The sequence below is a fragment of the Oxyura jamaicensis genome, chromosome 18 (assembly GCF_011077185.1).
Source record: "Oxyura jamaicensis isolate SHBP4307 breed ruddy duck chromosome 18, BPBGC_Ojam_1.0, whole genome shotgun sequence".
Taxonomy (NCBI): Eukaryota; Metazoa; Chordata; class Aves; order Anseriformes; family Anatidae; genus Oxyura; species Oxyura jamaicensis.
The window spans coordinates 591,504-611,279 of NC_048910.1; the positions used below are offsets into that span (position 1 = coordinate 591,504).

The 19,776-nt window shown below is 43.0% G+C and overlaps 1 protein-coding gene and 1 long non-coding RNA gene across 2 annotated transcripts in view; one reads left to right on the forward strand and one right to left on the reverse strand.

The window, feature by feature from the left end:
* Positions 1 to 1,187, reverse strand: part of LOC118175977 (myosin-1B-like) — a 334,501-nt gene extending 333,314 nt beyond the window's left edge. Inside the window, exons 1-2 of the mRNA XM_035342657.1 lie at positions 1,041 to 1,187; positions 108 to 350 (exon numbers count right to left, since the gene is read on the reverse strand). Coding sequence (XP_035198548.1) covers positions 108 to 314 — 207 coding nt within the window. The 5' untranslated portion in view covers positions 315 to 350; positions 1,041 to 1,187. The remainder of the gene's footprint in view (positions 1 to 107; positions 351 to 1,040) is intronic.
* A 15,248-nt stretch (positions 1,188 to 16,435) lies between these two features.
* Positions 16,436 to 19,435, forward strand: LOC118175988. The gene is made up of 3 exons (XR_004755234.1): positions 16,436 to 16,450; positions 18,230 to 18,444; positions 19,202 to 19,435. It is a non-coding gene; the product is annotated as an uncharacterized LOC118175988 (long non-coding RNA).
* The last annotated feature ends 341 nt before the right edge of the window (positions 19,436 to 19,776 follow it).

Consider the following 19,776-nt stretch of genomic DNA (forward strand, 5'->3'; position numbering starts at 1 on the left):
TCCTTCACCGTCAGAGTCTGCCAAGGAACAAAGACTGATATATGTTACCTAAGAGCTTAGAATGGGAATTAATTACTTTATGTTCTCAAGTGTTGCTTTTCACTCACTTCTCCTGCTTCAGTCTGAACAGTGACCTTCCCTGATTCCCTGCTTTGGATAGTTCCTTTTACAAAGGATTCCTTAGGATGAGCCACAAAGACTGATGACTTGGCATCAAAAGGCTTGTTCTGGGCCTCGATTCTTTCCTTCTCTGACTTTCGGAGGTAGGGAGCTGCCTCCCCAAAGACAGCCATCTCAGCGTCCGGAGAAGTCATGGCTGTACTTTATTGAAGGCAAGTCAGTAGATGACTCTGAGGGGAGAAGAAGACAGTTTCCATCAGTTAGACTATAGTTTTCTGTGCTAATGGTGAATTCTCATACAGTTTCTACCTTTCTGGTATTTAAACTAGTAATATTTCAATGAGATATTGTTATTTCAATAACAGCTTATGAAAGCTAGTTTTGATGTGAACACCTAAGTACCAACATCCACTTAAGGCTGAGACAGCTTCCAAACAACTTGAGTCCTCTAATCATGAACAGAATTTTTAATATGGAATATAATTTTTCAATTAGTGCAGGTGGTTTTGTTGCCATTTTAAAACTGATATACTGAAAAACTAAACCTAAAGCAAATTTGTCTCTTTTCTTGTTGGTGTTGGGTTTGAAAATAGAAAATGGGGAGTGGATATAGCAAAATTACATCAAGCTAATTAACCTAACTTTTAGGCACTGTAAGGGTGTTGCATGTCATGACTTCACAGATTCTTAGTCATAGGTTACTAGCATATTAACAAGTTGGTAACTTTCTTCTTATGTTCCACTGTACTCCAGAGAGAAATTTTAAATGGGAAATATACCATGGAAAATAGATTGAAAATTCCAGCTGACAGAAGCAACCCCTTCTGGAAATGGTTATCAGAAGCAATCCGAATGCAATGAGACATGCAAGATAAAGAGATATTGCTGTCTCTGCAGTCCTACAGAACCCTAACACTTACCTTGAAACTTTCAGTGAGGGCAGGGCAAAGTAGTCCCAAGGAGATTTTATAGGGTCTGGTATGCAGATGCTCTAGATTCTTCCTCTTTCTTCGGTCAAAGCATTTTTGGCCAACCTTCTTTGGCAAAGCATTGTTTGGCAAACTTACCTAAAGACATAATTGTCATTTGATTTGACCAGATATAATTAGAAATTTTTTATATCTTACCAACTATGTGGCTATATATACTATAAATAATTTGACAAGAGAATTAAGGAGGGAATCTTGATCAGTTAAGGCACTTGGGGAATTTGGATACAGGACTTATGGATTCTGATGACATATTTCCTGGTGACAATCTGATCCATCCAAGACATTGGTACATGGTACTGCAACAATTCAAACTACACAATGCATTTATCTTCTCCATATGATGCTATTAGGTTTATAAAGAAGTACTTGAAAAACAACAGGTAACTATGCCAAAAACTAAAATTCATAAAACTCATTACTACTGAAATGAGGTATTTCTCCTGAAAACAGGAAACCAAAAATTTACCATAGCTCAGATTACTATCTAGACACTATATCAACTCTTGAAATACAGTTTGTGTAGAGCTTTTGAGATTATTTCCAAGGCCTGAACATGGAAACAGATGGATATATAAAGATGCTGTATTTCTCTGAAAAGTGAGAAATGTAAAGACATTCTATATGTCCCTAATAATGAAAAAGGAGTTGAGAATTGTAGCATCTATTATATAACATGAGAACAGAAGATCAGAAGGTGTCTTCTAATTTTAACAGCTAAAAATCACAACATCCCTAAATGAACATAAAAGTAAGAAGTGTATTTTACTGAACAAAGACAAAATACCTGATTTATAGGGTTCAGCCACAAGAAATGTGTAACAGCTGTTACTTGAGCTGTTTTGAATTGTCTCAGGCCTAAACATGTTCTTCTCCTGGTCATTGGCATTTTGGTTATTAAAAGAGGTCAGTGGAAAACACAGGGACAAAGTTAGAAAAGTGATGCATAGAATCTGATGTAATATCTAGAACCAGGCACTGCCCTGTGCATGATGAGCATGTTCCAAGGAGACCCTTGCACTGCAGCACCTGTTTTTTTTTAATGCCTGGAGCCCAAACCCAGAACTCATCCAGCATAGGGATGTTGATTGTAACACCCTGTCCAAGATGATCTCAGAGCAAGCTGGTGTGCACAGGGGTACATCTGAAGTTTTGTCTCTTTAGGGACTGGACATTGAGGGTGACTGGCAGAGGCACCTGCCTCTGGCAGGACCAAGTGCAAATTTTCTCCCCAGATTGGAGCCAGCAGGGATTGCTCTGAGGGACTTCTATAGTGGAGTCTCTGGGGCACGGGTTGACACACGGTGCTCAACAACACATTGGTTATAGGTCCTAGCCATGGAGGGGACAGGAGGTCCTTGGCAGCTTAGAGCACAGTGTTCAGAACACCATGCACAACAAACAAAGCCTAGGAGGAGCAGAGATGTCTGAGGGTTCTTCCAGGATGGGAGATCTAGGGATTTGTTTCCCTCAGATAGAGGTGGGAGCTCCAGTCTTCCATTTCCAGGAAAGCTCTAGCATCTGCACTGTCAAGGCAGCATCCCTCGGCAGCAGCAGGTAAAGTACTGGTAGCTGCTGTTGCATTCCTGTGAGGCCCTGCTCTCAGCAGTAGGTAACAAGCCTGTTTTATGCAGTGCTGTCAGGCTGGGACAAAGTGCCCATCCTCAAGATGTGCCTGTGTCTCTATCTATTTGAGAGCAGCTAAGTGTCTTAGGCTAGATGCCTGATTCTGGGGATAGAAAACGTTGAATTTCCAGTTGCCCATGACAAATCCAGTCTCTTCAATAGAGCTCTTCTGTGTTTTTCCTGTTGGGTTGCCCAAGTTGTGGACCCAGCTGGCAGGAGTGAGGCACACAGCCGGGCAGCTGTAGGTGTGAAGTCAGCCAAGGGAAGGCCTGGTTTGAAGAGGAAGCAGCTAGAAAATGTACGCGTCTTCAATTGTTGATAGTCACTCAGTGGTGATTTGCATATCAAATTTAGTGTCCCTACATCCCTATAAGACAGAAATCCAAAGCATTTTATGAAAGTGCTCCTATGCAAGCAATGGTAATCTCTTACATGAGACATACCCTCAAATGAAAAGAGAGTAATTCTTCCTTACTTGTACATCTCCACAATACCTCTCCCATTGTATGGACAACACAGTCAGTCAGCAAAAGGAGTTTTTGGAACAGCTATCAATAGAGCTTTGAAGTACAAAAGACAGTGTAAGATAACTAGCACTAGAACCTCTACAGGTCTAAAAGGAAAGACCATGGTCTACTTGGGTAAATAGGATAGCCCACACAGAGAATGTATAGACATGTTTAAAAATCCAGGCTTTCAGGCTAGAAGTGCTAAGGCTTTTTGGCTCTTTCTCCTGGAGCTCAGTGTAAGCAGACATAAAACCCTCAGTATGCTCCTGGAGAGACAGATTGTTACTGTAAGTACTGCAACCTGGACCATTTAATACCATTATTAACACATCCTGCCTCAGTTTGCAGAAGAATTTCAGAAAGGCTTGCCTTAAATTAAGGTAGTGTATCAACATTCCCAAACAGATAAGAATTTGTAGGCATGCAGCTTGGTTCCTAAATGTCTTGAAAAGAACTAGGGCTTCTTCTTCATCAGAAAGCTTAATCTTCTGTGTGAAGTATGGTTATGAGGATGTCACTAAGAATTTTTTACTAAAATAGAATGAAGAGATCAGGATTGTCCATGTTTTACCTAAATGGGAGATAGAAGAAGCAAAAGAAGTATAATTAAAAATGGATATCTGCATGCCAGAGGAGGACATCTCAGCTGAAATGAGTTTTCTTATGTAATTTCTTGCACTAAAATATCTAGAAAGTATTACTGGTCTTGAGCAGTGTTAGAATAACCATTGTACAAAATGTGAATTTCCAGGGATGGTAATTGTTTGTGAGCAGAGATCTCATGGATTACAGTTGCTATTTTGCACAGTGTATGAATTTCACATTGTGTGCACCTAAATTTGCAACTAGTAATTTGCAACCAAAAAAATCCATTTGATTAGCAGTTTAAGCTTATGGTGAGATCTAGAAGTTGTACATACACTGAGTTGGACGGCTATAACTTCACCACAAAACCAAGAACTAACCAGCTACAGGGTGGTATAAAAGCATTTAACATCTGCTTGAATTATTTAGTATGAACACATATGAGCAAATTGTTCAGCCCTTTCATCTGTGTTTTCACATTTTTTTAATAGAAATATTGTTTTCCTGACAACCTCCATAAATATATATATATATACATATATATATATATTTCATGTTCATTCTTCTTGCTCTGGGACTACAGGCTGTGAATTCCACTGTCCCAGGCAAGCCAGGTCTATAATCATCTCATTAAAAGACAAAGGAACCTTGCATACATGAGAGCAGTGGAAGATATGCATGAGAGCTGGGCTGGTTTAGATGTGTGCATCCAGTTAATGGGTTACTTTTATCAGCAGATTTGCAGAGTTATGAGAGTGAAGTGTGTTTATGACCTTCCATAGACCCTGCAAAAGCAAAAGTCTTTGCCATCAATTGCATAAAAAGCATTATTTTTATTTTTTTAGAATGCATAAAATTATGTATTATTGATGAAATAGGAAAAAGGTATGTAAAATGGGAGCTTTACTTTCAAATGAGCTCTTTTTACTGTTCTCTAGTACTACTGGAATTACTAAGTGTATCTAAACTAAGTTGATTAATACAGTGCAGTTACAGTAATACAGTGGAATGGAAGCTTTGCTTTATAACTGAGAGTTTAAAATATCATGACAAAAAGTTGGTATAGAATCACATTTAGTGAAATTCCTGAAAGCTAGCAAAATTAATCATATGCTTGTATACTTCTGTTTGTTTTTCCAAAAAAATAACAACAATACTTCCATATACCTGCCTTTAAGCTGTCCTTAACAACCACACTTACTGCCTATACCCAGTTTTTGGCTTGTTGGATTGTGCTATTAAGGAGATAGATAATTTATTGGGCCCATCTAGAATACAGGTGTTTAAAGGATTAAACAATCATTTTTTTCAATGCTTGGCATTAAACCACCCAGTGCAAATAAAATGAATGCCAGTGTAAATTCTGTAAGTCCTGCTTTAGTGAACGGTAATTAAAAATTTCTGTCATGTACAGAAAAATAATACATTTTCCAATTCTCATCTACCAAGAATTCCATGCTTTCCCACATATGGTATTAAAACACATAAATTTTAAGCAAGAAAATAATGATTGATTGAAATGACAGATGTGACAGAGTGTGTGACATTGATCACAAGATGGACATGAATTCCCAATGCAGATTTAGAAAGAAAAGACCTTTCCACTTGCATTATATTTGAAGGTGTTGGAAAAGGAAAAGAAATCAGAAGAAAATATGGCTAAAAGAGACTAGGAGGAAAAATCTATAAGGTCATTGTTTCCATGCCAGTGAGAATGTCTGTATGATTAATACTTGTAGCCATATACTTTAATGTTTTCTTCTATAGAGTAATGATAATATTAATGAAAGTTTGCAGGCAGCCTATCTTTTCAAGACCCTGTTTCATAGGACAGGAAACTCTTGCAAAAAGAATAGTAGTGTTTAATCATCTAGGCACTCATATTAGCATTTGCAAAATCCTTCTGAGCTGCACAGCATTTGCCTCTCAGCCTTTCAGAAACATTTACAGTAGCCTCATGAAGGGAAGCTATTTGAATGACAGTTCTTGGTAAAAGGAACTGCTGAAAGAAGCACAATACCTTAACACAAAAGAAAAAGAAAAAAAAAAAAATGGAAAGAAAAAAATAGATCCTGCCAGACACTAACTTTCTCCCAGTCTCATTCCTGCCTCTGCAGGAGTGGACTTTACTGCAGCTGGATGCAAAGCACAGCACAGGTCAAAAAGAGAAGAGGTGGAATTGGAGCAGTGCCTGGATACAGAATGTCCTCCACAGTAATGTGGAGTGGGCAAGGTAGTGTAGTGCTGACATTTCCCATGGACTCAGGCATGCTGAAAATAGAACTGTCTTAAGGAAGAGATTGGGCAGCTGCCTCACTCTCTGACACCCCTTAAGATATGACTTCTACTCAATCAAGCTCTAAGGTTAGCAGAGAGAGAGAATACTTAGCAACATATCAGTTAAAGTGAAAATATGCACATAGACACAGCCTACAGCCAGGCAGAATCTCGCAATTAATTTTGCTTTTAGATTTACCTTGTGAAAAGGAAACTTGACTTTATTATATTCCAGTGGAATGAAATTTCACTGTCTGGTAGTGTGATGCTGTTTTCAATGCTACTATCAACTAGCTTCAATAATATCATCATCAGTAGAAGAAATCCCATGGCCCTTGTACATGTGTCAGTCTCCTGCACAAAATAAACCCAGGAAAAGAGTGACCACAATCCCCACATCATTATATAGGACCCTTCTATTTTACTTTACAACTTGAAAGAAGCGATTGAAGAGGAACACTGCTGATATCTTACATTCAGCTGGGAAGATCTTTGCATCTTCTCCAGGTTAAAACTTACTATAAACAGGTTGCTCTGTGGCAGCCAGTGAATTCCTGTACAGTAGAGAATAAATTGTCAGGTTGCATTTCTTATTTCATAACAGTGCAGCAGTGAAATTCTGTGCAAATAATACCTTCTATATCATCATCTAATTCATTTGGTGGTCTCATTATCTTCCTCTCTTTCACTAGGTTTCCCAGTACAGGCCCAAGAATTTCTGAGATGCCTTGTGGAGATTTGTTTTATATGCTGTTCAATGGGCAGTAGATTAGGAAGTCCTGGTTTACAGATTCATCTTAGTCATAAAGGGATGTCCAAAAGTTAGAAACTTCTAAATTTAAGTATCATTGTCCCTTGTAATAAAAAATTATGACTCCTGAGTTCTGTCATGCAACTTTTCCTGAAGACTGGATGTTAAGGCACTTATTCCTTGCTGACTGCAGTTTTGAAGATAATTCATTCATGACAATAAAGCATAGCAGATTCCAATATAAACTGGTTGTACTTAGATGATGAACATGGATCAAGCCTTCCAAGATTTTACTCTTTATACAGCAGTATGGCATCAGAAAAATGAAGGTAGAATGAGATTGGGGGCGCGGCGCCGCCCGGGGCGGAGGTTGTAACAAGATGCATTACAGAGTTAAATTAGGTATAGACAACTAACTACATTCCTACTGCCATCTGATGAAGATAAAAAACATATTAGCCTTCATTACTCCAAGTAACTTACTCATTTCCCCATCAGCATGAAGCCTATAATTCTCACAGGACACAGCTAACAGCCCCTGCTATTGAGCCCTGAGAGGCTGTAGAAAGCTCAGAGCTGCTCAGCTTTTACTAGGTAGGAAACCTTCTTTTGTGGGTCAATTGTCCTGGGCCTGAAGAACAGGCTCAGGTGCTTACTCAGGGAGCAGTGCCCCTCCTGTTCTTGGGGACAAGTCACTTCAGCTACTCCTCACCCAGTAATCAGAGAGCTTGATGTCCTAACCATGAATTGTGAGGGTCTCTGGGCCACAGGAGGGACCAGGAATGCCTGTGTGGATGTGCTGCTCCTGTGACAGACCATGGCCCTGCATGAACTGAGCACTGGTGCAGCTGGGAGAGGCACAGTGCCTATGTGCCTGTCCCACCCTGAGCATGGGCAAGGGAAGGGCTGGCACACAACGCTGTGAGTGCTGTGTGAAGGAAATCCCATCAGTGACAGGTTGTAGTCAGGGGAGTGAGGGGGAGAGGAATAACAATCATTGAAGAAACTGAGATGGGGGAAGGCAGGAGAAAGGATGTGGAGAGACAAAGAAGAAATGAGTGAGAAACCTATAGGGAAGGACAGGCACTGGAGAGAGAGGATGCAATATTGAGTGGGTTATATCCTAGAAGGTGATGCAGCAAAAATTTTGGGAATGGAAATGGCTTGAGCTAATCCCAGCTGTAGCACCTGTAGAAATCTAAGAGGGAAATTGGTTACAGCACCATTAATTTCAGAATGGAGTGGAGTGTTCTTTGATTGCTCAGTAACATTTTTCTCTGTAACATTTCTCTTTCAGAACCAACAAGCAAAAATATCAAGAAGAGCTGTGTCGTTTGGAGATGACAATTGTGATGAAATCCTGTCCCCTTTCATGCTGATTTTTAAGAGTACTGCAGTCACACACTTCACAGAATCACTGAATTACAGAGAATCACAGAATGTTAGGGATTGGAAGGGACCATGAAAGATCATCTAGTCCAATCCTCCTGCTGGAGCAGGAACACCTAAATCATGTCCCACAGGAATGCATCCAGGCAGGTTTTGAATGTCTCCAGAGAAGGAGACTCCACGACCTCCCTTGGCAGCCTGTTCCAGTGTTCTGTCACCCTCATCGTAAAAAAAGCTTTGTCTCATATTTAAGCAGAACCTCATATGTTCCAGCTTGCACCCATTGCCCCTTGTCCTATCATTGGATGTCACTTAGAAGAGCCTGGCTCCATCCTCCTGACGCTTGCCCTTTACATATTTATAAACGTTAATAAGGTCACCCTCAGTCTCCTCTTCTCCAAGCTAGAGACCCAGCTCCCTCAGCCTTTCCTTGTAAGGGAGATGCTCCATTCCCTTAATCATCCTTGTGGCTCTGGACTCTCTCAAGCAGTTCCCTGCCTTTCTTGTACCAAGGGGCCCAGAACTGGACATAGTATTCCAGTTATCAGCAGGGCAGAGTAGAAGGGGAGGAGAACCTCTCTCGACCTACTAACCACAGCCCTTCTAATACACCCCAGGATGCCATTGGCCTTCGTGGCCAGAAGGGCACAGTGCTGGCTCATGGTCATCCGGCTGTCCACCAGGACCCCCAGTTCCCTCTCCCCTTCACTGCTTTCCAGCAGGACAGTCCCCAACTTATACTAGTGTCTGGGGTTGTTCTTGACCAGATGCAGGACTCTACATTTGCCCTCATTATATTCCATTAAGTTTCTCTCTGCCCAATTATCCAACCTGTCAAGGTTCTGCTGGATGGCAGCACAGCCTTCTGGCATGTCAGCCACTCCTCCCAGTTTAGTGTCATCAGCAAACTCCATTCCCTTATCCAAGTCATTGATTAATATATTAAACTACACTGGTCCCAGTATCAGCCATTTAGGGACTCTATTAGATACAGGACTCCAACTTGACTCCGTCCCATTAACCACAACCCTCTGGCTTCTTCCATTCAGCCATTTCACAGTCCACCTCACTACCCAATCATCCAGACCATACTTTCTCAGTTTAGCTGTGAGGATGCTGTGGGAGATGGTGTCAGAGGTTTTACTGAACTCAAGATACACCACATCCACTGCCTTTCCATCATCTATCCACCCAGATATATCCTCATAAAAGTCTATCAGGTTGGTCAAGCATGACTTCCCCTTGCTGAAGCCATGTTGACTGCCCCTAATGACCCTTTTATCCTTGATATGACTAGAAACAACACCAAGGATAAATTGTTCCATCACCTTACTAGGGATGGAGGTGAGGCTGACCATCTACAGTTACCCAGGACCTCTTTCTTGCCCTTTCTGAAGACTGGAGTGACATTTGCTTTCCTCCAGTACTCAGGCACCTCTCCCAGTGCCCACAACATACCAAAGATGATGGAGAGTGTCCTAGCAATGACTTTTGCTAGCTCCCTCAGCACCCACGGATGCGCCCCATCAGGATCCATGGACTTATGGATGTCCAGCTTGCTTAATCGGCCCTTAACCCAGCCCTCATCAACCAAGGAAAACTCCTCCTTTATTCCAACTTTGCCTGGGGCCTTAGGGGTACAGGACTCCTCAGGAGAGCCTCTGGCATTACAGACTGAGGCAAAGAAGGCATTCAGTTACTCCACCTTCCCTTTATCTTCTGTCACCAGGGCACCCACCTCAATTCATTCATGGGCCTTCATTGCCTCGAGTGTTAATTTTATCTGCAGTGTATCTGAAGAAGCCCTTTCTGTTGTCCATGACCCCTCTTGCAAGGTTTAATTCTAGGGAGGCTTTAGCTTTCCTAGTTGCCTCCCTACAATCTCAGACAACAGCTTTATATTCCTCCCAAATGGCCAGCCTTTCCTTCCATGATCTGTAGACTCTCCTCTTCCACTTGAGTTTGCCCAGTAATTCCCTGTTTAGCCATGCAGGTCTCCTGGCTCTCTTTCCTGACTTCCTACCTGTGTGCAGTGCATTCTGTATGAACAACATGAGGGAATGAAGTGTAATCTGTGCAAATGGTAAGAAGTTGTCTTGGCACCTTACTTGATTACACTGATTCAGAGAAAAGAGATATCATAGAATCATAGAATGGCCTGGGTTGAAAAGGACCTTAAAAATCATCTAGTTTCAACCCCCCTGCTCTGGACAGGGTTGCCAGCCACTACAGCAGGCTGCCCAGAGCCACATGCAGCCCAGCGTTGGATGCCTCCAGGGATGGGGCATCCACAACCTCCTGGGCAACCTGTTCCAGTGCCTCACCACCCTCTGAGTGAAAAACTTTCTCCCAATTCCTAACCTAAATCTCCCCTGTCTTAGTTTAAAACCATTCCCCCTTGTCCTATCACTATCAACACATGTAAACATGCATTCCCCCTCCTGTTTATATGTTCCCTTCAAGTACTGGAATGGAAGGCTGCAATGAGGTTTCCTCAGAGCCTTCTCCAAGCTAAACAAGCCCAGTTCCCTCAACCTTTCTGCACAGGAGAGGTGCTCCAGCCCTCTGATCATCTTAGTGGCCTTCCTCTGGACCCGTTCCAAGAGCTCCACATCCTTCTTGTGGTTGGGACCCCAGGCCTGCACATAGTATTCCAGGGGTCTCATAAGAGCAGAGCAGAGGGGGACAATCACCTCCCTCTCCCGGCAGGCCACCCCTTTTTTAATGCAGCTCAGCCAAAATGCAACACCTTGCACTTGGCCTTGTTGAACCTCATTAGGTTTTCATGGGCCCACTTCTCCAGCCTGTCCAGGTCCCTCTGGATGGCATTCCTTCCCTCTATCATATCGACTGCAGAACTCAGCTTGGTGTCATCTGCAAACTTGCTGAGGGAACTCAATTCCATTGTCTACGTCACTGATAAAGATGTTGAAGAGCACCAGTCCCAAGACCAACCCCTGAGGGACACCACTTGTGACCAGCCTCCACCCAGACCTAGAACCATTGACCACAACCCTTTGGCTGCAACCAGACAACCAATTCTTTATCCACCTAACAGTCCAACCTTCAAATCCATACCTCTCCAATTTAGAGAGGAGAATGTGGTGAATGACCATATCAAAGGCTGTGCTCAAGTCCAGGTAGATGATATCCATCACCCTTCCTTTGTCCACCGATGCCATCACTCCATCATAGAAGGCCACCAGATTGGTTAGGCAAGGTCTGCCTCTGGTGAAGCCATGCTGGCTGTCTTGGATGACCTCTTTATCTCATACATGCTTTAAGATGTCTTCCAGAAGGATCTGCTCCATGATCTTGCCCGGCACAGAGGTGAGGCTCACTGGTCTGTAGTTCCCTGGGTCTTCCTTTCTCCCGTTCTTAAAAATGAGAGTAATGTTTCCCCTTTTCCAGTCACAGGGGACTTCACCAGACAGCCATGATTTTTCAAATATGATGGAGAGCAGCTCGGCAACCATATTAGCCATCTCTCTCCACACCCTGGGATGTATACCATCTGGCCCCATGGACTTATACACATCCAATTTCATTAGTTGGTCCCGGACTTGTTCCACTGTCACAGTGGGACAGAATCCACTCCTCTCACCCTCTCCTTGAGGTTCAGGGTCCTGACAGACATAGGAAACTTGACCACCAGTGAAGACTGAGGAAAAGCACTTACTGAGTACCTCAGCTTTTTCCATGTCTGAGGAAGCCAGTTCTCCCATCTCATTTAGCAGAGGGGGAACACTCTCCTTGGCCTGTCTCCTCCTGCCTATGTATCTGTAGAACCCCTTCTTGTTATTCTTCACATCCCTTGCCAAGCTCAGCTCCATCTGTGCTTTGGCTTTCCCAGTCCGTCTCTACACATCCGGATGACACCCCTATATTCCTCCCAGGCTACACAACCCTGCTTCCGTTTCCTGTACATTTCTCTTTTCCCTCAGTTTAAGCTGCAGGTCCTTGCTCAGCCATGCCAGTCTCCCTCCTCCTCTGCTCAATTTCTTCCGCTGGGGGATGGAGAGCTCTTGTGCTCTCAGAAGGGTGTCCTTAAAGAGCTGCCAGCTCTGTTCCATTCCCATGCCCTTAAGGACAGTTTTCCAGAGGATCCCAGCCAGTAATTCCTTGAGCAGTTGGAATTTTGCTCTCCTGAAGTTCAGGGTTCTGACTCTGCTTTTTGCCAGACCCCTATTCCTTAAGATTACAAACTTCACCAGGGCATGGTAGCTACAGCCCAGGCAGCCTTCAGCCTTAACCTCTCTAATGCTCTCGTCTGCATTGGTGAGCACCAGGTCTAGTAAGACTCGGGTCAGTCTGTCTATTACCTGGACCAGGAATTTATCCTCGACAGACTCCAGGAATCTCCTGGATTGTCTGGAACCCACCATGCCACAACCCCAGTAGATATCCAGGTGGTTGAGACCCCCCATCAACACAAGAGCTTGTGAGCACAACAGTTCTTGCAACTGAAGCAAGAAGGCCTAGTCAACAGACTCCCCTGATCAAGTGGCCTGTAGCAGACCCCAACCACTAGATGTCCTTTACTGAACCGATCCTTGATTTTCACCCACAAGCTCTCAGTCTGGTCATGGCTCTTTCTCAGGCATAGCTCTTCACAATCTACCCACTTCCTAACATAGAGGGCAACTCCTCCTCCCCTCCTTCCTCATCTATCCCTTCTGAACAGTCTGTAGCCAGCCATGGGAATCATCCCACCAGGTTTCAGTGATGGCAACTACATCATAGTTTCCTACTAGCACGGTGGCCTCCAGCTCCTCCTGTTTGTTACCCATACTGCATGCATTAGTGTAAATGCACCTCAGCTGGGCCACCTTTTGGGAGGGAGAAGCCCTAATACCCTCTTGACTGTACTCAGGTGTTTCCACAGTAACCAACCTCTCACCCACCCTCGTGTCCTTCCTGCAAAATGTTATGTCAGCCTCCTCCTTCATCAAGCCATAAGACTGCAGGGTCTTGCTAGCACATTCTTCATCCACAAGAACTGGCATGTTACATTCATGCTCCTTTCTAATAACCCTGGTTTCACTCCCACCCCCGTTCATACCTAGTTTAAAGCTCTCTCAATGAACGTTGCCAACTCCCATCCTAAAACCCTTTTCTGCCAGTGGAATAAGCTATTCCTGTCTGTTGTCAGCAGGCCTGGACTCACGTAAATCAAGACAAGGTCAAAAAAAAAAATAAACCCCCAATAGTGACACCAGGCTCAGAGCCAAATATTAATCTGCTGGCTCATCATTTCCAGGCCCTCACTATTTCCTATAACTGGAGGGATAGAGGAGAACATGATTTGTGCTCCCAAACCCTTGACCAGTTGCCCCAATGCTCTGAAGTCCTTCTTCATAGTCCTTAGAGAAGTTCTTCCTATTTTATCACCTGAAACAGCAAAAGAGAATAATAATCCAAGGGCCATACAAGAGAAGGAAACGTTAACCTTTTTACATCTTTAACCTGGGACCCTGGGAGGCAGCAGACCTCCCTGTGTAGCAGGTCTGGTCTGCATATCAGGCCTTCTGCTCCCTTCAGCATTGAGTCACAAATGATGATGACCCATCTTTTGTTCTTTACTGAGGAGGTTTTAATGCAGTGGGTAGTCTGCTAGACTTTGGTACTGTTGTGGTTTAACCCGGCTGGCAGCTAAACACCACACAGCCGTTCGCACACCCTCTCCCCTCCCTCTCTGGGATGGAGGAGAGAAATGGGAAAGTGAAGCCTGTGAGTTGAGATAAAGACAGTTTATTAAGATAGAAAATAGTAGAAATAGTATAAAATAATAATAATAGATAGAAAATAATAATAATAATAATAAGATAGAAAATAATAATATGTACAAACAAGTGATGCACAATGCTCACCACCCACTGACTGATGCCCAGCCCAACCCCGAGCAGCCGGCCCCCCCACCCCGGCTAGCCACCCCTATATATTGTTCAGCACATCAGATGGTATGGAATACCCCTTTGGCCAGTTTGGGTCAGCTGTCTTGGGTCTGTCCCCTCCCAGCTCTTGCTGTACCCCCAGCCTGCCCACTGGCAGGACAGAGCGAGAAGCTGAAAAGTCCTTGGCTTAGTGTAAGCATTGCTCTGCAGCAATTAAAACATCAGCACGTTATCAGCACTCTTCTCATCCTAATCCAAAACATAGCACCCTACCAGCTACTAGGAGGAAAACTAACTCTGTCCTAACTGAAACCAGGACAGGTATCTCCAAGTAGGAAGAACCATCACCCTGACCAGTGTCCAGTTGTCCTTGCAGGGGCAGCTGGGGAGGCAGGGGAACCACTGGGCAGGTGCACCTGCTACACTTGTAACGCCAAGCAGGTATCTTTTGCCATTGCCTCCTGTCCCCTAATTCATCAACATCATTGTTAAGGGGAGGTAAGGAGAGTGGGGTTCACTGTAGCAGGAACTCTGTCTGCCTGCTGGTCTCTTCCTATTACCTGCTTGCAAGGTGGTAGGGGGTGATGTGCTTCTTGCAGAGCCTCTGCTGGCTGCCTAAGCCTTAAGGCTGCTAGGGACTGGCTCCACCAATCTATCTCCCTCTCACACTCCCTAATGATCCTCAACCTCTCCACCTCTTCTTTTAGGTCAGCCACTAGGCCAAGTATATCATTCACCTGGTCACATCTGACACAGGTGTTGTCTCTGTCATCCTGTACTGCAAGGGTCAGGCTCTGGCACTCACTCCAGCCAGAGACCTGTGCATTCGCATGTTTGCATGGGACCTCTATCTGGGTCTCCACACTTTTCTTCACAACAGACTTCCTTGTACATTTGTGTGGGGCCTCTGTCTGGGTCTCCACACTTTCCTGGGTAATAGCCTTCTGCTGGGGTGCAGCCATGGCAAACCAGCAGGCTCACTAGTACTCTCAATGGTAGGTTCCTTGCTAAAATTATAATCTGTAAGAGGCAGAGTTCCCAAAGGAGAGGATAGCAAGAAAAAGGGAGGTGAAAAAGGGAGGAGAGGATCCTCTGCTTGAAGTGTCTGTGCTAAGCATCAAGACAATCCTGTTTGTGGTGCTCCCTAGGGACTGCTTTATAAGGTCGGGGGGCCGGCTGCCTCGGTGAGTGACTGCAAAATGGCAGTGATGCCTGATTTAAAAGGCTCGCCGCTGCTGCTGGCTCTGCTAGCGCTTCTGCTCAGCCTCTCTTGTGAGGGCTGCCGGGTCCTGACGGCTCCCTCGAGTGGCCTCAATGCCGGAAAAAAAAAGCCCTGCCCACCTCGATTCCCCGCTCCACTGCAGAATGCGCCTGCCCTGGAGCCAATCTTTTCCTCAAAGCCTAGCCTGTCTCTCTGTGAAAAGTCATTTTCCACTGGCTTTCTGCATAACATTTTCTTATTTGAATGTTCCTCTGAGACTCCCTCCCCAAGAGGTTTAACACCAGAAGTTCTCTGCAGAGCACATGCAGCCCACAGTACTTCCCTACAGAGCTGTAACTATCTTAGTGGTCTTGTATTTACACCAACTGTATTATATCTGTACAGAGTGTGTATGGAAAGCTGTCATCCACCTTGCAAGGTTGAAAATGTCAAGTGCAAGTCAGTAAGAAACCATCTTCTCATCCCACAAGTTTCAAAAAAAGGAGCTCCCGCTGTCAGAACAATAGAACTTCCAGAAATTTCTTCTGAAGGTGCAACTGGATGCTTTCTGCACTGGACTAGTCAGACTTAACTCTAAGGCTCCAAACTGGCTTCAGGTCTGGTGTTGGTATATCTATACCAAGGAACACCTCCCCTGCAGATGCTTACTGCATGTGACAGCTGTCCCTAGGGATAAAACCCCATGGACATGCCTGGGTAGGCAAGGAGGTGTCAGGTCCTGTAAGAAGATGGAACAGAAGAACTGAGACAGAGCATAATGAAGAAAAAAAGTTCTCCTTACTGCAGTTTGATTTATGCCTGGTTCCTGCTGACATGTGGTGGAAATCCTGAATCCCTTCAGCTTCCCACAGCAGACTTGAGTAGCACATATGGGGGACCAATGCCAGAACAGCCCTGAATTCAGAACAGCACAAGGCACAGTTAGTTGGCAGCTCACAGATGGGCACAAACTCATTTCTTCCCCACTTTTCCTGTTAGAGAAGGAGCTGAATCTGGACTTCCTGTGGTGTCACTGGACAGCTCATGCTCATATCATTCAGATGTGCCTATTGAAGGAAACAGCTAGGTTTCCATAACAGAAGTACACAGTAAATATAAAGGCCTGTGTCCAAGACCATTAAATTCAATTGAATAGAGTGCTCTAATATATGCTAATGGAAAATAGTGCTGGAAGGTTTATGACTAACAGTTCTAACAGCTGATCTTTACTTATGTCTTTTTCTTGTTAGGATGTTGCCTCTTTCCAAAAACTAACTGCAGTTCTTCAATAGACATGGTAATGTAAGTTTACGCCATTTCATTTGCATCTATTTATCAAAACGATGTAATCAAAACAATAGCTTTTAAACTTTGCTGAGGTGCCAGAGTACCTCTGGCAGAACCTGTGTTAACCACAGAGAAGAAAGGATCTGGAAGAAAAACCTGACTTGGACAATGTATACAGATGGGACTCCTAGGTCTTTAACCAGCTGGAAGGAAGTCTTCCTTGCTTATATTTTTGAGACCTGAGTGTCTGCCTGCTTCCTGCTATTCTGATCAGTCCATTGTTCTCTTGTCTTGCTGTAGGCCCCATATTAAGATCTCTCCTCCCCATCATTCTGGAAGTTATTTCATCATGTTCTTATCCTGTTTAATTGCTGCCAGATAAGGTCCATTCTTCTCTTCAGAACATCTCACCTGATCTGCACTGAAGTGGGCAGGACAGTTTTCCTATTTGTTCCTCAGTCACAGCCATTTAACAAAATACCACTCCATAGATTGCAGAGCTGAAGAGAACTAATAAAAAACTGTTGTTAATCTGAGCATATCAGGTTTTTCATAGGCATCCCCAGATTTCATCAGCTGTTTTTTCATCACCTATTGTTTTTTCCTTGTCATATTCTATGATTATTTTTAGAATCCAAAGTGGATGTCCTGCACTGTAGTTCTTTTAGGTAGGGATTTGTCACTTAATAGGTCTGTTTAACTTCCACTGAAGGAAAAAGGAGGCCTACAATTCAGAATAAGACATTAAAAACTTAGAATTAATATCAAGACAATAGTATTCATTCTTACACAGAGGGATGAGATGATCAGCTTCCATTATGAACAGAGATCCTGGAGTTAAATTTTACAAGTCCATGTTGCTTTACTTAGTCATGCTTCCTCTGAAGTTGGAGAGCACAGGGTTCTGCTTCTGGCTCTTGACAAAATTGTGGTCATCTCTTCAGAAAATTAAGTGATTAAAATTAAGTAGATTCTCTCTACTGAGATGTTTCCCTGAGAAACTTCACAGCACAGAAAACTTTCTCCAGACTTTCCATACAATTCCTTTGTGCCCCAAAGACTTTCAGATCTAAAGCCCTTCTTTGTAATTAAAGAATTAAAGCCAAAACTCCCAAGGTTTGGAGGTTTTAAAGTATTCCCTCAGGTCTGGTGATAGACATAGCTTTGTTTCAGTGAACAGAACACAGAAAAAAAAAAAAAAAAAAAAAAAAAAAAAAAAAAAAAAAAAAAAACTTAATGAGGTACTAGAACTGGAAATCATACCTATTTCTTCTGCTTGTTGCCAAAATATGTTGTTTAACACAGATTTAGGAAATGAACTTAACACCCACAGAGTATATCTTGGGGATGAGAGTGATGGGATACGGCAAGTCTTCTGCTAAAGAAACTGTCAACAGGCAACAAAATAGGTTGTCTCATGATGAAGTGCACACAGAATGCAAAGCTAAAACAACCATGTTTCCTGATAATAATGAAAGATGCTCAGTGTTGTTTTTTTTTTTACTGTTTGGTGTTCGTTTTTACAGTAATCTTAAAGAAAATTCCTGATGGGATTTGCAGCTTGCAAATGCTGTTCTCAGCTATGCTGTTAATATTTATAGAACATGCCAAGAGGGACTTTTGTGCCTGTGGATCCTTAATGAACAGACTGAGAATGAATGTGTAGCCTTGTACCCCTGAGTAAAATAAGACCTCTCAGGAATGCTGGCATGAGACAAGGAGAAATGCCGGAACACTAATTCTCTGGTGCAAAGCTTCTCATCCCAACACTTCTGCTAAGATGTGGCTGGGCACTGGACCCTGGAGCCTGGAGATGGTAAGGACACTTTCCACATAAAAAGTTCTCTTTATTCTATTGAAAGGTGGGTGTTGTGTCAAATTAAATGGAATATGATGAAGGCTTTCTCTGTTTGTGACTTAGCTTATCTAGTCTGGGTAATTCTTTGTGGTTTATCTGGATAAGACGTCCTTCAGGGATTTTAACTATCATTCCAGATGAGCAGTGCTAGAAAGGATGGAGAAGGAAGTAAGCTGGAGAGATTTATAGAGAATACCCAGTGATGAGCCCAACAAATGAAAGGATAACTAATCTGGTCATGTGAACGGCACTTTGGGCCAGGTATTGGTTTGGCTACGGCAAAGACAAAACACATCCTAGGGTTAAGTGAGCTAACCTTTGTATCTGTTGCTGTTGCGAAACTCTTTGTACCTCAGGTTAGATGGGAATGGGCTGAGATGGCTTTACTATCTTCTAATCCTGTTCCTTTAAGAGACTAATTTCTGCAATGCTTGATATAGTTGTTATTTGACCTCACAGCAGGGGAAAGGGAAGTGACTTCTATTTGAGAAGTTTCAACAGTAGACTTTAAAACCAGGAATCTCTTTACTTTCCTCTAATAACACTTAAGTAGCTGCCAACAGTGTACAAGTACAATAGTCTTACAAAGAAAAGGGAAGATAGAGGGCAAAATTAGCTAGAGACAGGAAGGACATGGAACTTAATTTTGAACAGGAACAGCTCTTGATTATGCATCGAATTTCTATGGTTACTTAAACTCATCCTATTTCCACAGCAAATGTCAGTGAAAGATATCTGGGCAGTGGGTCCTGGCCGAGAAGGTGACATTCAGAATGCCCTTTCCATCACATGCCATAGCATCCAAACAGCTCCAGTTACAGAGCAGGTGATTGGAGTGGACAGGCTCTGATGACAACGGAAGAGGAAGGAAAAGGCAAAAGAAGTTGGAGAATGGAATGAAAGGAGAAGAAATGAGGATAGCAATATAAACTAAAATTACCAGACACTTGATTAATTGGTTTGTTTGTCCAGTGAAAGTTCACCTGTAAGAGAAGCAGAGATGTTAGTTTTACAACTAACGTCTTGTTGCTGTAAGTGGATGTTATGATTATATCCAAAAAAAATGACCTGCTTTCTTTATAAAAAATGAAAGGTTATTGAACATAAAAACCATTAAACAAGGCATAAACAAGACAGCAGAAATAGTATGCAGTATCATCATCACATGAGATGTTTTCTACTGGTTATTCCCATATTCATTAATTACTTTGAAAAGCAGAGGGTTCTCAAAACTTGTTTTCAATTTGGAGACTCATCCATAGCACAATACTTCTCACAGATGAAAGATTG